The sequence below is a fragment of the Anomaloglossus baeobatrachus genome, chromosome 4, assembly GCF_048569485.1.
Source record: "Anomaloglossus baeobatrachus isolate aAnoBae1 chromosome 4, aAnoBae1.hap1, whole genome shotgun sequence".
NCBI classification, from domain to species: Eukaryota; Metazoa; Chordata; class Amphibia; order Anura; family Aromobatidae; genus Anomaloglossus; species Anomaloglossus baeobatrachus.
The window spans coordinates 416237048-416257629 of record NC_134356.1 but is presented as its reverse complement, the minus strand read 5'-3'; the positions used below and the strand labels follow the sequence as shown (position 1 = coordinate 416257629).

General features: G+C 45.7%; 1 protein-coding gene across 2 annotated transcripts in view; it reads left to right on the top strand.

Moving 5' to 3' along the window:
* Nucleotides 1-8825, top strand: part of KLHDC10 (kelch domain containing 10) — an 83724-nt gene extending 74899 nt beyond the window's left edge. For both annotated transcript variants that reach the window (XM_075345355.1, XM_075345354.1), the window contains 2 exons: nt 3209-3348; nt 5654-8825. In XM_075345355.1, coding sequence (XP_075201470.1) covers nt 3209-3348; nt 5654-5863 — 350 coding nt within the window. In that variant the 3' untranslated portion in view covers nt 5864-8825. The remainder of the gene's footprint in view (nt 1-3208; nt 3349-5653) is intronic.
* Nucleotides 8826-20582: the final 11757 nt, after the last annotated feature.

Sequence of the window (20582 nt, the reverse complement as noted above, 5' to 3'; positions counted from 1 at the left end):
GTGACTGCACTTAAAGGGGGTGTTTTCAGGCCAAAAGTGAATTTCATTCTAAATGTCGATCAATTTAATGGGAATCGTTAGTTCAATTAACCCTATTAAGTTATCTATATTGGCATGCAGGTCATTGGAAGTTAAATAAAATTATACTTTGAAATTTTGATCCAATATTTTATTCCAGAGAGAGATGTTTTCTGTAAATGAGTTGTTAGATCAGTGTTCAGCTTATAGATCTTGTCTGAGAAGCGGCATCCAGAGCTTATTGTAAGTTAAAGGGGGAGTTACCAGTGTGAGACTTGTAGACCAGGAAAGCAGACTGTCAGTCATTAAAGAAGTTGTTCACCCATATTCGTTATTGGCCACAACAATATTACCGTATTTTTCGCTTTATAAGATGCACCGGATTATAAGACGCACCCCAAACTTAGACATAAAAAAAGGTTAAAAAAAAGAAAAATGGGGTCCGTCTTATACTCCAGTGTTCTCTTACCGGAGGGGGACAGCAGTGGTGGTGAAGCGGGGTCACAGGATGCAGAGGTTGTGCTGGCAGGCACGATGGGTCAGTGGCAGTTGGGTCCGTGGTGGCAGGTGCCATAGCGCCCGTGGTGGCAGGAACCGTGGCGGCAGGAGTCGTGGGGGGGGCGTGGCGGCAGGAGTCGTGGGGGGGGGCCTTGTGGCGGCAGGAGTCAGGGGGGGGGGGGCCTTGTGGCGGCAGGAGTCGGGGGGGGGGGGGGGGGCCTTGTGGCGGCAGGAGTCGGGGGAGGGGGGGGCCTTGTGGCGGCAGGAGTCGGGGGGGGGGGCCTTGTGGCGGCAGGAGTCGGGGGGGGGGGCCTTGTGGCGGCAGGAGTCGGGGGGGGGGGGGGCCTTGTGGCGGCAGGAGTCGGGGGGGGGTGGGCTTGTGGCGGCAGGAGTCGGGGGGGGGGGCTTGTGGCGGCAGGAGTCGGGGGGGGGGGCCCTTGTGGCGGCAGGAGTCGGGGGGGGGGGTTGTGGCGGCAGGAGTCGGGGGGGGGGTTGTGGCGGCAGGAGTAGGGGGTGGGGGGGGCCTTGTGGTGGCAGGAGTCGTGGGGGGGGCCCGTGGCGGCAGGAGTCGTGGGGGGGGCCCGTGGCGGCAGCAGTAGCAGCGGTGGCGGGTGAGTCGTGCAGCAGGTCGGTGCAGTGAGTGTCCGCGGTCCCGGTTCAAATGATGGCGCCTGGAGCGGCGCATGAGCAGATGGAGCGCTCATCCAAGAGCTCCATCTGCGCACAGGCCCGCTCCCGGCGCCATCATTTGAAACTGGGACCGCGGACAAACTGGGTAACTTGCTGCACAGCCGCCCCGCACGCACAGAGTCGCACACAGCACCCGACCGCCGCCCGCCCGCAGCCACGGGTACCCGGCTGCCACCGCACGCAAGCACAGTACCCGGCCGTTTGCACGCAGCCACAGGCACCCGGCTGCCCGATCGCCGCACGGACAGGACCCCCAGGTACCGCTATATTCGGATTAGAAGACGCACCCCCCCATTTTCCTCCCAAATTTTTGGGAGGAAAAGTGCGTCTTATAAAGCGAAAAATACGGTATGTTGAGAAACAAGGTTTCTCTCAAATATCTTGTGTTGCCAATAGTGCCTGTGACCGGAGCTATTGTGGACCACTCTTCCCCATCGCCTTACCCCTGGGCTCTGTGACCTCGGGAAACTGGTGATGTCACGTCAACTTCCTGCTCACCTGACATCACCGCTACCAGCCCCAGTCTGAATCACTGGGCTTTGGGCAGAGTTTCACAGCTCATCACAGCCCAGCCTGTCTCCTGTTTGCAGCGCTCTGCTGTGAAGGAGGAGGGAGCAGGGAGATGATGGGCTGTGATGACCAGTGAAACTCCGCCCACAGCCCAGTGACTCACGGAGACTGGGGCCGGCCGCGGTGTTGTCAGGTGAGCAGGAACTTGACATGACATCACCGTATCCCCGAGGTCAAGAAACCCCGGGGGTCAGGCAATGGGGAAGAGTGGTCCACAATAGTGCCGCTCACAAGCACTATTGGCAACACAAGGTATTTTGATATAAACCTTGTTTCTCAACATATTATTGTGGCCAATAATAAATATGGGTGAACCACCCCTTTAATTGTCTCACACTGGGTAATGCCCCTTTAATTTAAAATAAGCTCTGAAGCCAGATTCTCTGGGAGATCAGTGTCCAGCCCAAAGAACTTAACAGCTCATTTACATATTAAAAAATGAGGATATCTCTGCAATAAGAAATTGGATCACCGATATCAAGGTATCATTTTATTCAGCGGTCTGTGACCTACATGCCCACATAGACTGCTTACGAGGATTGATCCTATTGACTCGCTCTACTTCATCTTCCTATTTTATTTTTTTTAACTTCCGTTCCAATTTACTTTTTCTTTGAGAATCTTTGTACTTGCTAGGATAATTGAATTAGAACTAATCAGGGGGTTGGGGTCACTGGCGCAGCTGCTTTTCTCACCCGAACACAAAGCCTCATCATGACATCCTTGTCAGTAGCTAGCGGGTCCTACTCTTCTGCTTGCTGCGTCCTCTTTCTCACAGCGTACTGATAGTGCTCTGTCTTGCCGGCTCATCAGTTCTCTTCATCGCACTATCAATGCGCATTCCAAGGACTCTGGCACAGTGAACACTGAGCGCACACTGAGCGTGTGATGACTTTGAGAACCAGCACTTACAGCAAAGTTGAATTTCCTAAATATTAATCTACATCTTTATACTTTTAACATGTTTTAAAAACTGTAGGCTTCCTAGTAATGAGGCCTCTATTGTTTGCTAACACAAAATGCAAAAGCTCTCAGCCCTGCGTTACTCACTCAGAGACCGAAACTTGGGCTCCATAGAAATTCTGTAAATTGGCTGAGTGCCTTTGCCCCTTCACATTCGTGATGAGACTGTGACCGCTGTCTATTAATGTCTTAGACATTTGTACGACATGTGAAAATGCAGTTTCTCTTTAAACATGCATGTGCTAAACTGCAGAACTATTGTCCTGGATAAGAAATTTATGACCAATTTCTTAAGAACATAGCACCACAACAGTCCACTTGAGTATGGGGTTGAATTTAATGGGTCTGAATTGCAGTACCACACACAAACTGCTGACAGGTGTGGTGCTGTTTTAGGAAGAAAGAAGCCATATTTTTCTATTCTTTCCCACTCTTATACTTAAATTGTGTATTTTCTTTAATTTTTCAGAGGTTTTTATATGTGGTGGTTACAATGGAGAGGTTATACTGGGTGATCTCTGGAAGTTAAATCTGCAGACCTTTCAGTGGTCAAAGCTTCCTGCTGTGATGCCTGAGCCAGCGTACTTCCACTGTGCGGCGGTGACACCGGTACGTCTTCTGTTCTTTGGGTTTGTTTTCCACTGGACAAAGGATTGAGAAAATAAGGCTATGTTCACACTGGGCTTTTTTGGTAAGTTTGTGCAGCATTTTTTAGCTGCAGATTTGCCTTGGTTTTATGCAAATCCATGCTAATAAAACACTGCTTTTTACAGTACCAGCAAAGTCTATAAGATACCGTATTTTTCGGACCATAAGACGCACTTTTTTTCCCCCAAATGTTGGGGGAAAGTTGGGGGTGCGTCTTATGGTCTGACTATAGGGCTGCGGCTGGGAATGAGGGTGCTGCGGGTCATCGGGGGCACGAGCAGGCAGCAGCAGCGCCTGCTCGTGACCACGTGGGCCCGCTCATTACATATGCACGCCCATCCTCCCGCCCATCTCTCAGCGCAGAAGCCGGCGCTGACAGGTGGGCGGGAGGATGAGCGGGGACGCGCGCATAGTAAAGAGCCGGCATGATCACCCCTGGCAATTACAGCCTGGAGTGATCATGTGCGGCTGTATTCACTGCCCCCCGCGCGTCATTACCAGCGCGGGGTGCAGTGAATCAGTACACTCACCCGTCCCCGTGTGTGGAGCCGCCCCCCTGCTGCACGCGATGACTTCCTGTCTGTGCCGGTCAGCTGATCTGTGCCGGTCAGCTGATCTGTGCTGAGCTGGTCAGCTGATCGGCACAGACAAGAAGACATCGCGATGTTGCAGGGGAACGGCTCCACACACACAGATCAGCGTGCCAGAGAGGAAGATGTGATCGGTGCTGCAGGGAGTGAGGAAAAGGTGAGTATAAACGTTTATTTTTTTCTCTGTGCTATAGGATACAGGCCATATACCAGGATGGTATATGAGCAGGCAGGATGGGGGGGCATGTAAACAGGCTGGATGGGGGGGCATGTAAACAGGCTGGATGGGGGGGCATGTGAACAGGCTGGATGGGGGGGCATGTGAACAGGCTGGATGGGGGGGCATGTGAACAGGCTGGATGGGGGGGCATGTGAACAGGCTGGATGGGGGGGCATGTGAACAGGCTGGATGGGGGGGCATGTGAACAGGCTGGATGGGGGGGCATGTGAACAGGCTGGATGGGGGGGCATGTGAACAGGCTGGATGGGGGGGCATGTGAACAGGCTGGATGGGGGGGGCATGTGAACAGGCTGGATGGGGGGGGCATGTGAACAGGCTGGATGGGGGGGGCATGTGAACAGGCTGGATGGGGGGGCATGTGAACAGGCTGGATGGGGGGGCATGTGAACAGGCTGGATGGGGGGGCATGTGAACAGGCTGGATGGGGGGGCATGTGAACAGGCTGGATGGGGGGGCATGTGAACAGGCTGGATGGGGGGGCATGTGAACAGGCTGGATGGGGGGGGGCATGTGAACAGGCTGGATGGGGGGGGCATGTGAACAGGCTGGATGGGGGGGGCATGTGAACAGGCTGGATGGGGGGGGGCATGTGAACAGGCTGGATGGGGGGGGGTATGTGAACAGGATGGATGGGGGGGGTTTATAGCAGGATCATATACAAGGCAGGAGGATCATTACCAGGATGGGGTACCTTAGTAGAGAATTTGGGGACATTACCCCCATAACAGTGTCAGCAGCAGATCCTCGCCCTATAACAGTGTGTCATGACCACATTTTTTGCTTAAAGTTTTATTTTCCCATTTTCCTCCTCTAAAACCAGGGTGCGTCTTATAGTCCGGTGCGTCTTATAGTCCGAAAAATACGGTATGTGAAATCTCATGCGCGCACACACATATCAGGTTTTTTTTCCTGACTGTTTTGTCAAATACCTGCGTTTTTGTTCAGGTTTTTAAAGAATGAGCATGTTAATTCATTGCTACAGATTTGCTGCTTTTTTTCATTGATACAAACCTAAACCTAAAAAACTCATGAAAAATGCAATGACTGAAAGGAGATTTCCTGCCACAAGACCAGGTTTTTGTCAGGAAAAAAACTTCTCAAAAAAGCTGTGTGTGAACATAGCCTAAACCTACATTGTGCAGAGGATGATCAGCAAGGTCAAGCCTTTGTATGTTGGTAAAGAGAGGTGTGCCACCATCTGCACACTTAGTTATTACCATTTGTGAGGGGTCTGCAGCGATAATGTCAGACCCCCCACCAATGGTAAATCGATCGCGGTCTTGCTCTTCCTCCATACAGTGGTTATCCCATGTTTTTTTTTATAATTTTGCAGGTATTTTTTGATTTGAAACCTCAAAACGTTTTTTTTATTTCAATGTAAAGTGGTAGATTACTACATTTCTGAGCATGCTGACATGTTGCTTTTCTCCTCTAGGCTGGCTGTATGTATATCCATGGAGGAGTAGTTAATATCCAACAGAACAAGCGGACTGGATCTTTGTTCAAAATCTGGCTTGTCGTTCCAAGCCTTCTAGAACTGTGCTGGGAGAGCTTGCAAAAATACTTCCCTCACCTTGCCCACCTCCCCACAAATCAGCTTCTACAGCTCGGACTATCACAAGGACTCATAGAGAGACTAAAGTGAAGTTGTTTCACCCTTCCTGGAGTCCCACAGTGTTTTAGGAGTTGTCCCAGAAGTACGCTGCTAATGAGATCTGGATGCCTGGACCTTACTCGCACAGATTATACGTGGCCTTCAATCCTCTACACATTTTAACTATACCAGCGCATACATCAGTTTTAAGTCCAATGCCTTTACTGGCCTTTCTAGGTTTTTATTCGGTGAAGAATTTTGATGCTTCAATACATGATTTTAATTAGGTATCTAATTTGTACCCTGTTGGTTTGGATTCCACCAACCATTCTGCGGAGTCCTGTTAATGAACTGTATGCTATGAAATGTACGTCAGTCACACAAGTCTGTAGTCAGATACTGTATGTATTGTGACTTGTTTTCTAGCTTCTCCAGCTGTCTGTAACACTATGCTTTATGCAGCAGGTGTAATCTGTGCAGGTCATGCCAATTTATGACATGGTATTCAGCCCTCATTCTTCTTGTAGACTCAAAGGGCCTAACCCATGTCTAGTTTGGGCACTGGTGGTTGATCTGTAGAAAATCAGCTGACATTTGCCTTCATAGATGTGCATGGACTTCTTGACAGCCTGAGTTACACCGAATGTCAGACTTAAAGCTATAAGAGGGTACATCATGTGCTGAATCTGTGAAACTTGTAGCTGTAATGTCTTGCTTATGCTGCCTATTGCTCTTCTACAGATGTGTGTATACTTTACACTACTGGCCAAAGCCTCTCCGCATGGAGAACACTGACAAAGAAGTAATCCTATCAACTGTCTTGTTACTTCTTCTACCCCCCTCCCTTCAGATAACAATAATTCAGCAATCATAATGCAGATTGTATCTAGGCAAATTATTCCAATTTTGTGGATCGGAAATAGCTGTATTATTCCACATCATAAAATTATTATAAATGAATATATTATTCATAGAAAGTAACTTTCTTTTTAATGAGCGATCTTTTCTTATAGTGAGAATTGGACAATGCAGTTATCCAAAGGTTTATAATGGAAATGCTGGAAAGCAAATCCATTTATACGTTAATGCTTGCAAACTATATTCTGAATCTGTCATATATTTTTTTTTATTTTATTTTTTAAATGTACTTGCAGCCCCAGCATATTCAGATGTCTAATAATTGTTGGCTGCAGGGAGTTATGCGGGTGTCACATGAGATGATCTATCGTGCGATATGTCGTCGGGGTCACGGTTTTCGTGACGCACATCCGGTATCATTCACAACGTCGTCCCGTGTGACACCTACGAGCGACGCAGAACGTTCGTAAATCGTGTATCGTTGACACGTCGATCATTTTTAAAAAAAACGTTTATTTATATTTGCTCCGGTTGTTCATTGTACCCGGGGCAGCACACCTCGCTCCGTGTGACACCCTGGGAACGATGAACACAGCTTACCTGCGTCCCGCGGCTCCCGCCAGCTATGCGGAAGGAAGGAGGTGGGCGCTATGTTTACGTCCCGCTCATCTCCGCCCCTCCGCTTCTATTGGCCGGCCGCTGTGTGACGTCGCTGTGACACCGAACGTCCCACCCCCTTCAGGAAGTGGATGTTCGCCGCCCACAGCGACGTCGCTCAGCAGGTAAGTACGTGTGATGGCGGTTTAACGACTTTGTGCGCCATGGGCAACTAAATGCCCGTGACGCACAAACGACGGGGGCGGGTACGATCACTCGTGCGATCGCACGATAGATCGTATCGTGGTACGCTCGCATTAGTCCTCCTGCAGTCGCTCAGTCATTAGAGTGCTCTGTATACCATGATTGCGCTGTAATCTCTCCCTATGCTCCTTGGGTCCTATCCTGCTCAGCGCACAGGTTTTAGAGGAAGATGCCTGTCAATGAGCATTGCATGTGATTGCAGTGCACTCTGTAGAGAATGCAGACTGCTCACCGGTCCTGGTGACGCCCACTTGACTGTAAGCAAGCAACAGCATAACTCCATGAAGCCAAACATCCGGTTAGACAGCTACATATGTTTTAAAAGGCATATAGATGCAGTTTATCACTATGGAGCCGATTGAGCTAAGAAAACGCCAGAACACTTTGAAAATATTTTGCACAATGGTGGCTGTGCAAACATTTAGCAACTTTTTTTTCCACACTAGTTTGAATCAATTCAACCAAAAAGGTCTAGAACTAGGGTAGGATGGGGGCATAATTATGCACAACCTTCAAAAATGCTGACATAGTAGCTATTCTGGTGCAATGCATGGAGATAAATGCTACAAAATCATTAAGTGGCGTATACTACAGTAAGACTGGCACAGCGTAAGCTGCACGATTCTTGATGAATCTGCTTTTTATTACTGCATATAAATACAATTTTTTATTTATTTATTTTTTTTTTTTTTTAAATGTCCAGTTCTTATATGTTGTAGCTAGACAAGGAAAACTGCAAATTAAGTTTTCTGAATTATTTTAACAACTTTAGACAAGGGATTAAAGGGGTACTCTGGGGAGAAAAAAAAAATATTCCACTGTCCGTGGCCTCAAACTATAAAGATGAGATGTCCAGTGCAGTTCTAGTATTCTTTACAATACCTGTAATTCAGTGTGACAGGAGCTACCCTTTGCTGCTCCACCTCCCCTCTGGGACATTCCATCATATATCAGGGGGTGTGCTCCCTGCTGTTAGTAACAGACAGTTTCCTGATAATGACTGCTTCTGTCTAAGAAGATGTGGTCTGCTCCCTTTTCTGTATGTATGGCTTTTAGCATGAGATTGGCTGCTACTAACAGCAGGGCTAAAAATGGGGGCGCAGAAGGCGCAATATACCCGGTATAAAGCGTTAGAGGTAAAGAGAGGTACACTCACCTGGTCGGGTTGTGTCAGTCACAACTCCTTAGCAAGCATGTGAGTGTCCGCGTGGTCCAAGCAGCGGCCCCGTGCAGGATGCAGTAGAAAATATTATATAAGAAAAACGGGTTTAATTCCGCGCTAAAGGATCACTGATGTCAGTAAGATAAAAATCTTTTTTATTTTAGTCAATCCAACGCGTTTCAGAGACAAGGACCGTGTCCTTCAGGGAAAAAAAGAAATCATTGATTTCTATTTTTCCCTGAAGGAGACGGTCCTTGTCTCTGAAACGTGTTGGATTGACTAAAATAAAAAGATTTTTATTTACTGACATCAGTGATCTTTTAGCGCGGAATTAAACCCGTTTTTCCTATATAATATTTTCTACTAACAGCAGGGAGCACACCCCCTGGGGAGAGGGAGCAGTGAGAGCAGCTCCTGTCACACTGAATTACAGGCATTGTAAAAATAATAGAACTGCACTGGAAACCTCATCTTGATAGTTTGATGGCATAGACCGTGGAAGAATTTTTTTTTTTTTTACCTTCCTCGAGCACACCTTTCAATTGATCCCAGGAGCTAGGTGATCAATGCTCCAGCCAATAAAATGATTAGGTTGGTCTATTATTGAAGCCTTTGAAAGTTCTAAATGCGGGTACACTAAAACATTTAGCCAGCGGACTCAAGGGTACTTTACACGCTGCAATATCAGTACCGATATCGCTAGCAAGCGTACCCGCCCCCGTCGGTTGTGCGTCACGGGCAAATCGCTGACCGTGGCGCACAACATCACTTACACCCGTCACACGTACTTACCTTCCCTGCGACGTCGCTCTGGCCGGCAATCCGCCTTTTTTCTAAGGGGCTGGTTCTTGCGGCGTCACACGGCAGCCGTCCAATAGCAGAGGAGGGGCGGAGATGAGCGGCCGGAACATGCCGCCCACCTCCTTCCTTCCTCATTGCCGGTGGACGCAGGTAAGGAGATGTTCGTCATTCCTGTGGTGTCACACACAGCAATGTGTGCTGCCGCAGGAACGACTAACATCATCGTTCCTGCAGCAGCAAGGATATTTGGAAAAGGAGCGACGTGTCAACGAGCAACGATTTTTCACGTTTTTGAGCTCGTTGATCCATGGTGTCACACGCTGTGATGTCGCTAACGGCGCCGGATGTGCGTCACTAACGATGTGACCCCGAAGATATATCGATAGCGATGTCGCAGCATGTAAAGCACCCAGTTTACATCGGAGGCGCATGAGCCTCCGATGTAAACTGAAGCCAGAAACTAGTTATTAGACAGTTTGTGCCTTCACATATATAAAAATCTTTTTAATTTGAAACTGAAACTGTTGCAATATTATATCAAAATCTTAGTTTACACAGATTGGCCCTCCTTTCATGACAAAAATGTTCATTGGGGCATGTGCCTCTTAAAACATTTTGGTCATCTTCCAATGCTGTGCTCCGCTGCAGAGATGTACACCAGTCAGTGGAGCATACTAGTCATAATTTACACTGGTTTTATTTTCTTGAATCTGTCAGCCACACGCCCTCCTGGTTTTGCTCTGCCCACGTCTCAAAGTTGTCAAAGCTGGCCGAGACTGGCATAAAAACTGCAACGCTTGCAACATTTGTGCACAACTGAGTTCAAAAAGTATTGCGCCAGGATTCTGGTAAATTTGTTTTGAATTCGCCCCATAATGTATTCTGTGCTATACAAGCAGTGTGAGGATCCGCTCTTGCCTCGGTCTTGCTGTAGAATTTTTGGTTCAGTTTTTGAATGTATTTTGTACACAATTTTAGTGCCTTTTTCATTAGCTTTAGAAATATGTGGTATTTATGGTGTATATATATTCCACGCAAGGCGCTGTCTCAGCAATAACACGATCTGTAAGTAAGCCAAATATATTTATTTTCTGCCTCCTTCCAGCTCTATCAATTCAACTCTGAATGCACCATGAATGTCTTGACTAGGAGCTATAAAATGAATGCAGCTTATCTGTGCAGTATTTCAATAGCCTGGGCACTAAAATTGTTTTCCATGACCCATTGTTTTAAATCAATGTAATGTTTGAATCTTAAGGTGCTGTAATGTATTTGATTTTATTCTTCCATCACGTCATCACCGTGTTCCTGCGGAATAATCTCCCATCAGTGTATTAGAACTGCTTACTTGAAGCTTTAGATAAGGAGCCAAGATGCTAGAATTTCTATTATCCCTTTTGGTCCATTTCACTACCTGCTTCCTTCTTATTGAATAGCAAGTCATTGAAATTCCATGAAGAGGTGGAGAATCCATTCAGTTACTGTAAAGTCTGTGCTGCCTATTCACTCATTTCACACAAAAAAACCATTTTGTTTACTTGCTGAAAATGACTCTACTGCCTTAACCCATATGTCTCAAACACTTAAACCACACAAGACAAAGCTCAAATGGTAAGAAGTACTTGGCTGTGACAGGCACAGGCGAACGCACTGTTCCTTTCACTGCTACACACTCAACGTTCTTGGCATGATGTATAAAGTGTATGATAGACTTAATGTGTCGGCTTTTAATAGGTGTACTTTTTAATTGTAAAAAATTCAAGTGCAATATTTTATTTTGCTTTGTCAGTCATGCATGATATATGCATTGTCTTTAAATGTCGGTTTTATTTTCTTTGAAAATGAATTAAAACATTTTTTTTAATGCTACTTTTGTACGTATTTTGTGTTTTCACAGAATTTGTAACTAGCACTTGTATTTCCACAGCTGCCATGTACCTCATTCAAATAGCGCTTTCAGCTATTATCGGAAGACATTCCAAAAATACCCGCTATTACCGAGTACGAGTCCTAGTTAAGTAGCATTTCTCTAATGCCATCCAAAGTGAAGCTGAAATGTAATGGTTTACAGGTCCATTTTAGGGCACTTGCTGTAGAATTGAAGGTCTTTAGAAAGTTTAAAAAATCAAGAGGTTTAAAAAAATATGGTAAAAAAAAAAATAAATATTCAGCCCTACTTCAATCACCCCTTTGTCCCAAAGATTGTTTTCACCTTCATGACCAGGCCATTATTTCAATTTTAGCCAATGTCACTTATTGTGGTAAAAATTCTGCCACAGTTCAACATAGTAATGGCTCCCTTGAAATTCTTCAAGAAAATGGATTTTCTCCAAGAAAAGTATTGCAAAGACACAGGTTTTGTCACACACAATATTTCTTTGGTGTGTAGTGGAACAAGAAAGAAAAAGGGCAAATTGGGCATAATGTCACACAACTCCAAAAATAGTCCTGACAAAATTGTTGGCACCTTTCAAAAACTTGTGGGTTAACAACTTTTTTAAGCATACAATGCTCGTTCAAACTCTCCTCTGGCAAGTAACAGGTGTGGGCAATATGAAAATCACACTTGAAACCAGAAATCAAGGGGAGTGGTTGACTCAATCTTTGCATTGTGTGCGCCACACTACGCATGGAGAACAGCAAGACGAGAACTGTCTGAGGACTTGTAACCTTGTGATTGTTGAAAAAATATCAACAATTTTGGCTCTCAAGTCCATCTTCAGAGATCTTGATGTTCCTTTTTCCACAGTGTACAACATAAGAAGTTTAGAATCCATGGTACTGTAGCTAATCTTGCTGGATGTGGACGGCAGAGAAAAACTAATTAAATGTTGTAAAACAGGATAGTCCAGATGGTGGGATAAGCAGCCCCAAATAACAAAGATATATTAAAGCTGTCCTACAGGCACAGGGTGCATCAGTGCCAATGCAAATTATTAACCAACATTTGAATGAAAGGAAACGCTAAGGCAGGAAACCCAGGAGGACCCCACTGCTGACACAGGCATAAAAAGCTAGACCGCAGTTTGCCATAATGTACATGACATGAGTAAGCCAAAATTCTTCTGGGAAAGCATACTGTTGACAGATGAGACACATAGCTTTTTAGTAAAGCACAACATTCTACGGTTTACCTAAAGTAGAATGAGCTCAAGAAAGCCAACTCCAACAAAAATAATATATACTGCAAAATGTGCACTGCACTAAAAATTCCAAATGGCACTTTTTTTTTTAAATTTGAGATTTTTGACAAAAAATTGCAATTTCTTGAGCTACCCTGCCACGTCACGACAAATCTCTTTGGGGCAGTCCTACTCTAAAACATTTTTATTTAAAGTGCACCATACGGCCTCACCTATGATAAAGTAAAACTGTCCATAGCAGCACCTACCTGGTGCTTTTCAATCCTGTACCTATGACTTAATCATGAATCATGGCTGTGGGCGAGATTCAGTCATGGGTATGGGATTGAAAAGCACCAGGTAGGTGCTGCTATGGACAGTTCTACTTTTTCATATGTGAGGCCGTATGGCACACTTTAAATAGGACTGAGCCAAAGAGATTTGCTGTGACGTGGCGGGGTAGCTCAAGAAATTGCAATTTTTTGCCAAAAATCTCATTTTAAAAAAGTACAGTTTGGAATTTTTTGTGCAGTGCACATTTTGCAGTACATATTTTTGTTGAGTTGGCTTTCTAAAATAGGAGGTCTACAATGTAAAGAGCACAGTACCTACAGTCAAATATGGTGAAGGTTCAAAGATAATTTGGGGTTGTTTTTCTACCTTTTGCACTGGGGTCCTTGACTATGTAATAAGGCATCAAGAAATAAAAAGATTACCAAAGGACTTTGGGTGCAAAGTAATGCCCAGTGTCAAAGCTGGGTTTACGTCGTAGGTCATGGTTCTTCCAGCAGTACAATGATCCCAAAAATACTCCCAAGAAGCACCCAGAAATGGATGGAAACAAAGGACTGAAGTGTTTTGAAGGGACAGCAAGGAGTCCGGATCTAAATTCCATTGAACATCTGTGGAGAGAGCTTAAAATTGCTGTTGGGAGAAGGCACCTTTCAAACAGGAACTACGTGGAGCAATTTACAAAAAAGTGGTCCAAAATTCCAGTTTAGAGTTGTAAGAAGATTGTTGATTGTTACAGGAAGCAATTGATTGCAGTTATTAATTCCATAGGCTGTGCAACCAAATACCAAATGTTATGTTCAGAGTGCCAACAATTTTTTTTTTTCCTGCCAGTTTTGGAAGAAATAATCCAATTTTTGCTTTTTTGGGTATTTTTTTGTTGTTGAAATACACAGAAAGGAAGTAAACGTGTGTGTGTGTATAACAAAACATGTGTAATTGCAATCATTTTCTTTGAGGAATTTTACTTCATGCTAGTAGTAAGTTTTGATCAATAATTTCATAAGTAAATGCAAATCCTATAAAAAAAAAAGTATGCAATTTTCAAAATTTGCAATTTTTAACCTTTGAATTTTTATGCCCTTAAACTAGATGGTTTTATCACACAAAATAGTTAATAAATCGCTTATACCACATCTCTACTTTACATCAACATCATTTTTTAAACACTTTTTGTTGTTAGGAAGTTAGAACAGTTAGGTTTCAGTAATTTCTAATTTTTCCAAGAAAATTTAGAAAACTATTTCTTATGGACCCCATCACATTTGAAATGCAGGTCCTTCGTGACAAAATACCAAAGTAACAGCATTTTAAAAACTGCACCCCTCAAAGTGCTCAAAACCACATTCAGGTATGTATTATCCCTTTAGATGCTACACAGGAATTAAAGGATTGTGTATGGAAAAAAATAATTTTAATCTTTCACAATGTTCAATTAGCCCCACATTATTCATTTTCACAAGAATAACAGGAAATGTCCAATTTGTTGTGCAATTTCTCCTGAGTACGCCAATACCCCATAGGTGGTGGAAAACAACTGTTTGGACACACAGCAGGGCTTGGAAAGGAAAGAGTGCCAGGAGACTTTTGGAGAGCAAAATTATCTGTAGTGGATACCATATCACTTTCCAGCGCCACTGATGTGGCTTAACAGTAGAAATCCCCCATAGGTCATGCCATTTTGCAAATTACACCCTCATGGTAGAACAGCAGAATCCCCCCTCAAATTACCACGTTTTGGTAATTACATCGCTCTGGGTCTTTATCTGTAGCAACGATTTTGACTCAGTGTTGGGTTTTTTTCCCCAGAAACTAGCAACCATGAGGGAAAGGGGGTGTGGAAGGAGCCATTTCACTTTTCCAAAGTACCATGGAAGCCACCTATATTCCCATTAACAGATAATGGACCAGAGTAGGGATTTTTTTTTTTTATGGATTGAGTTGATGCTTTTTATTATGAACATTTTACATAAAAATTTGGACCACATTTATCCTGTGCACTACGCTGAGCACTTACATCGGGGTTTCCATCTAACTGCCTTCATCAGAAAGTTCTCTACCTGGCTTCTATGTTTTCTCTGCTGATATTCCCACTGTCATCATGGGTGACTCCAATATCTCCACTGACACCTGCCAAACTGCTGTTCCTCGCTTCATCCTTTGGTCTAACTCGGTGACCTCTGCCACCCATAAAGATGGACACACACTGACTCTGATCTTCACTCGTCTTTGTTTCCTATCTGACCTCAAAACCTCCCTTCTCCCCCTATGTGACCACCACCTGCTGACTTTTTCAGCCCTGTCCATCCCCCTGCTCCCCTTGTCCAGCACCTTAGCACACCACCGCAGAAAACTTGCACTTCTCAACATTCACACCCTCTGACTCTATCCTACCACTATCCTCCAGATCTTTACTCCATGATACACAGTGCCACCATTTTCTACAATACCATGCACAAGAGGAGCAATTTAATCAATAGCTGATGCGAGAGTGGAAGAGTGAGAAGAATCAATGGACAACCCTGGCACAACAGCCTCACTAAAAACTGGCGAGTGGCGGTGGAAGAAAGTGCACTCCCAGGAAGGCTTCACCGCATTCAAAAAGCAATTCACACATTTGTTCAGTCCTCACCTCTGCTAAACAGGATTACTTCAGAACACTCCTATCTTCTTTATCCCACAACTCTAAACAGTTGTTCAATACTTTAACTCCGCCCACTGCTGCCCTCTCCAACCTCCCTCATCTCCGCAGAAGACATTGCCACATAATTCAAAGATAAGATCGACCAAACAAGACAAATCTTTTCTGCTCAATCACTGCAACTCCTTCATATAACAGACCATGGCCCCTCCCCCATAAACTTCCTCCCCATCATCACTGAAGGAAAGCGTGCACATCTCTCAAAGTTGCACCTCACCACCTGCACACTTTACCCCATCCCACCTCCTCTCCAGCCTCACCACTACACTAATACCAGCTTTAACCCATCTTTTCAACCTATCTTTAACCTCTGGTACTTTTCCTTCTGCTTTCAAATATGCAACAATCACACCAATCCTAAAGATACCTTCCCTCGATCCGACCTCTACTATCAGCTATAGCCCCATATCGCTACCGTTCGTGCCAAACTCCTCGAACAACACATCCATGCTGAACTTTCCCCCTACCTCTCATCTAACTCTTTGACAACCTACAATCCAGCTTCCATCCACATTACTCTACTGAAAGTGCCCAGACTAAAATGTACAAATGACTTACTGCTAAAGCTAACAGACACTTCTCTATATTGCTGGATCTAGACATGTCCTCAGCCTTTGACACGGTCTTCCATTACCTCCTATTACTGATCCTCTCTTCCCTTGGTGTCAGAGAACTTGCTCTCTCCTGGATCTCTTCATACCTTTCCAACCGCACTTTTAGTGGCTACCACGCAACCCCTTCATTCCAGCTTCTCTCTATTGGTGTCCTTCAAGGCTCTGTCTTCAGCCCCTTACTCTTCTCCATATATACATTTGGCCTTGGACAACTCATAAAAGTCCCATGGCATTCAGTAACACCTACAGTATATGCTGATGACACTCAGATCTACCTCTCTAACCCAGATGTTGCCTTTCTGCTGTCCAGAATCCCGGAGTGTCAATCGGCCATATCCTTCTCTCTCTTCCTAAGGCCGGCGCCACACTTGCGACTGTAAAATTGGTCCAATTCTCTTGCCGGAGAGTAGCACGAGCTGTGTCAGTGTGTCAATCCGTGTGCAATGCGTTTCCAATGCGATTTATGTGATTTTTCTCGTTATTGTAGTCCATGTGTAATCCGTATGTGATGCGTGTTTCTTCATGCGATTTTTTTTCTCAAATCAGTCAACACATGTTACTTGTCTATTTAAAAGGCCCTGCCCCCACGTGCCTCAATGGACTTGATGCCATTAGTGAAGTTTTTGCTGAACTGCATGCTTCCTTGATCAACTATATTATCAAGTTTCTTTAAAAAACAAGATTATGTCTTCATATTTTTCATATTGTCTTCATATCATTCCTGTTTTTTTAAAGGAGAATGCGATTTTCACAAACACAGCATACGGATGTGTATTGTTTGATCCGTGTGACATCCGTTTTTTTCTCGGACCCATTGACTTGCATTGGAGAGACACGAGAAACTCTAGAAATCGCAGCATGCGATTTTTACTCAGTCCGATATGAGCTGAGGAAAAACAAGCGGATCGCAGTTGACTCATTAATTAACATTGGTCCGAGTGCAATGCGAGATTTTCTCGTATTGTACTCATGTGAGTCAATCGCACGTGTGACACCGGCCTAAAGCTCAGTATGGCTAAAACTGAGCTAATCATCTTTCCCCCATCTTACCTATGTTCCCTACCTGATGTAATGATGTATCTATTACAATAAATTACATCACACTCTCCCCAGTACCCAATGTATGCTGCCTCAGAGTAGGAGTCGACTCCACCATGTCCTTCATACCATACATCCAAGCCCTCCCCATCTCCTGCTGTCTTCAACTCAAAAATATTTCCAGAATCTGTCCTTTCCTCAATTCTCTATCTAAGAAGATGCCAGTGCATTCCCTCAATCTCCCTCCTTTATTACGGCAACATCCTCCTCTGTGGCCTCCCTGTTAATTCTCTCGCACCTCTCCAGTCCACCATTAACTCTGCTGCCCGACTGATCCACCTTACTCCCACCCCAATTCTCCCCTCTATAAATCCCTCCATTGGCACCCAATTCTCCACTGTATCCAATGCAAACTACTAATACTAACGTACAAAGCCATCCATAATCTGTCTCCTGTATATCTCCAAATTCAGTTCCTGCTATACTCCAACACGTAATCTCCAGTCCGCCCAAGATCTGCTCCTCACTCATTCGCTCCTCATCTAACCACCTCCAGGACTTCTGAGCATCCCCCGTCTCCAGGAATTCGCTACCTCAACACGTCAGATTACCTGCTACACTTGCAAGCTTCAAACGAAACTTGAAAACTGGGATGAGTTGGAAGGTTTTACATGTAGCAGTTTTTAGGCACATAACTTTTTTTTCATCGCTTCCTATTCCGCTTTTTGGGTGGCAGAATAAACAAGTCAGCAATTCAGGAATTGTTTTTTTGTTTTTTTTTTGGGGGGGGGGTTATGTTGTTAACGCTATGGTAAAATTGATAAAACTGTTATTCTTTGGGACAGTACAATTACAGCGATACCACATTTGTGGGGGGGTGTTCCCCCGTTTTTATACAAGAAAAACAATTTTAAGCAAAATAATGGTTTTGCATCACATTATTCTGAAAGCTGTAGTTTGTTTATTTTTCCTCTGATAGAGCTAAGTGGGGGCTTCTTTTTGTGGGGGCAAGATGGCGTTCCAGTGATACCATTTGTGAGGCAAATCCCGGGATATGAAGATGAATTGTGACTCCAGTCATAATCCCTCATCACTCCCTGGCAGTGCCCCCTCCCTTCTTGTTCTCAGTGTTCCACTTACACCTCCATGGCCATGTCCTGTGATATGGAGATGAGGTGGTGTGGGAACAAAGGACACAGGATGACTCCCTGCCGTCACCCTGTAACAAGAGCTGTATCTCATTAGCAAGGCTATGGAAATAGCCAGACAGAACGACTCCAGTAAAAAATGGTTCATATCTCGCAAGCCATATTTCCGATAAATATGGCAACCATAAAAATGGTGTCTCCGCATGTGGACGATGCCGGCACCCCCTTTTTATGGGAGCAGGACATTGGGAAATGCCCCAGGCGTGATATCAGCCAATGGGGAACTGGCAGACAGGTCATGAGTCCCCTCGTTCTGTAGCTAAATTCATAACTGTCACAATGAGAGCATTGGCGTCCGCCTACGACGCTCCCAGGCAAAGTTATGGCCCATATTCCATGTTGGGATATTGTCCATAACTCAAGCCAGGGGTGGAGCAGTGCTCCCTGTGAGGTCACGAAGGTAGGAGGGGACCTGGATTTGGCCAGGTTGATAACCCTACTTCGGCCATTTTCCAGGGTTCTTCTCGCTGGGGACACGTGTAGGAAACATCTGTGGGAAGGATCCTAGAAACCTGGGTACAGCGCCCCCCTGTGGCCAGACGCAACAAGGTAACTGCTGGAACTGTGTATGCCTGTTTGTAACCCATGCTTTGATTGTAACTGTACTCTGACATATGTATATTCTGTAGATTCCCTATTGTATATATTGTAGTTCTAGTGTGCTTTAGGCTGATTAAATTATATAATTAATCTTGGGCTGTTCTGTTATCTCGATCTTGAATCCCACGTCTGTGTGTTCGGCTAATAGTTACCGTAAATCGGTTGGTGGCAGCGAATTGTGCCAAGGATTATTGTGGGGAGGCCAGTGAGATTCGGGGAGATTTTATATATTCCGCCCGCGGAGGTCGGGGGAATATATACCCTACTCTCACCGGGGACCCTTCAATAATCGGCATAAGTAGTATAGCGGCCTCCTTGCTTATGGTCGGGCAATTCCATAATTGGCCTGACTATAAGAGGGGCGCTAGAGAGCGCGTCACGTGCTCTGTCTGTCGGTCGGGAGGTATAAAGGAGGGGTGACCCCCACTTGTTACCCCCCGATTGTGACGTACTGGTAGCCAGCGCGGGGGATTTCTGAGTGACCCCCCCGGTGGTTTGTGACATATTGGTGGCATAGCGGTGGGATCGAGATAATAGTGTGTGTGAGTGTGAGACCCATACTCCCAGACACTAAAGACTGCCTGCAGCAGCTGTGGCTGCTGGGGTCTTCAGACTAGCTCAACACTAGAGTGTCAGAGTGCAGATACTGTAAGGTGTGTGGAGGCATCAGGTGTCAGTTCTGTGTCAGTGACCAAAAGTCTGCAAGAATGGCTGATGGCACCAGGAGCAGAGCTATGCAACTGGCCAATGCTAAGGCAGGAGCCGAAGAGAGGGAGGACGGTGCTGTGGACAGCAATGAGGAGGTTGCCCACGAGTCCTCCAGGAGCTCGACGCCAGAAAACCGTTCTGCCGAGGACATTGCGCAACCTGGCACTGCTGGACAAGATGAGGAGGAGCTCACCCAAGGTTCCTCAACGAGCCAGATGCCAGCCCTCCGCTCTGAAAGGGACAGTGAATCGCCTAGCTCTGCAGCGTGCCGCAGATCACCACGTGCCATTCCACCGAGCCTGGGAGGCTCGGATAGCCTTCTTCAAATGGCTATGGCCCTTCTCCAGGCTGGAGACCAGAAGGGCTACAAGGAACTCCTGGCAGAGCGCAGGGCAGAGCGGCACGCAGAGCGTGAGGCTGCGGAGCGAGAGCGGCAGGCAGCGCGTGAAGAGCGAGAGCGACAGGCAGACCGTGACTACCAGCTGCAGCTAGCTCAGCTCCGGCCCTCATCAGCCACATGTGACCTTCGAGACACCAAACTTCCAAAGGTCCGTGTTGAGGACTTCCCAGTGCTGGAGAAGGATGGAGACTTGGACTCTTTCTTGACTGCTTTTGAACGGACTTGCTTGCAGCACCATCTGGACAAGGACCAGTGGGCCAAATACCTGACCCCCCGTTTAAGGGGTAAGGCCCTGGATGTCCTTGGGGACTTGCCTGCTGAGGCAGATCAGGGCTACGACACCATCAAGCGGGCCCTGATCCGACAGTACAACCTCACTCCAGAGTCCTACCGCAAGAAGTTCCGG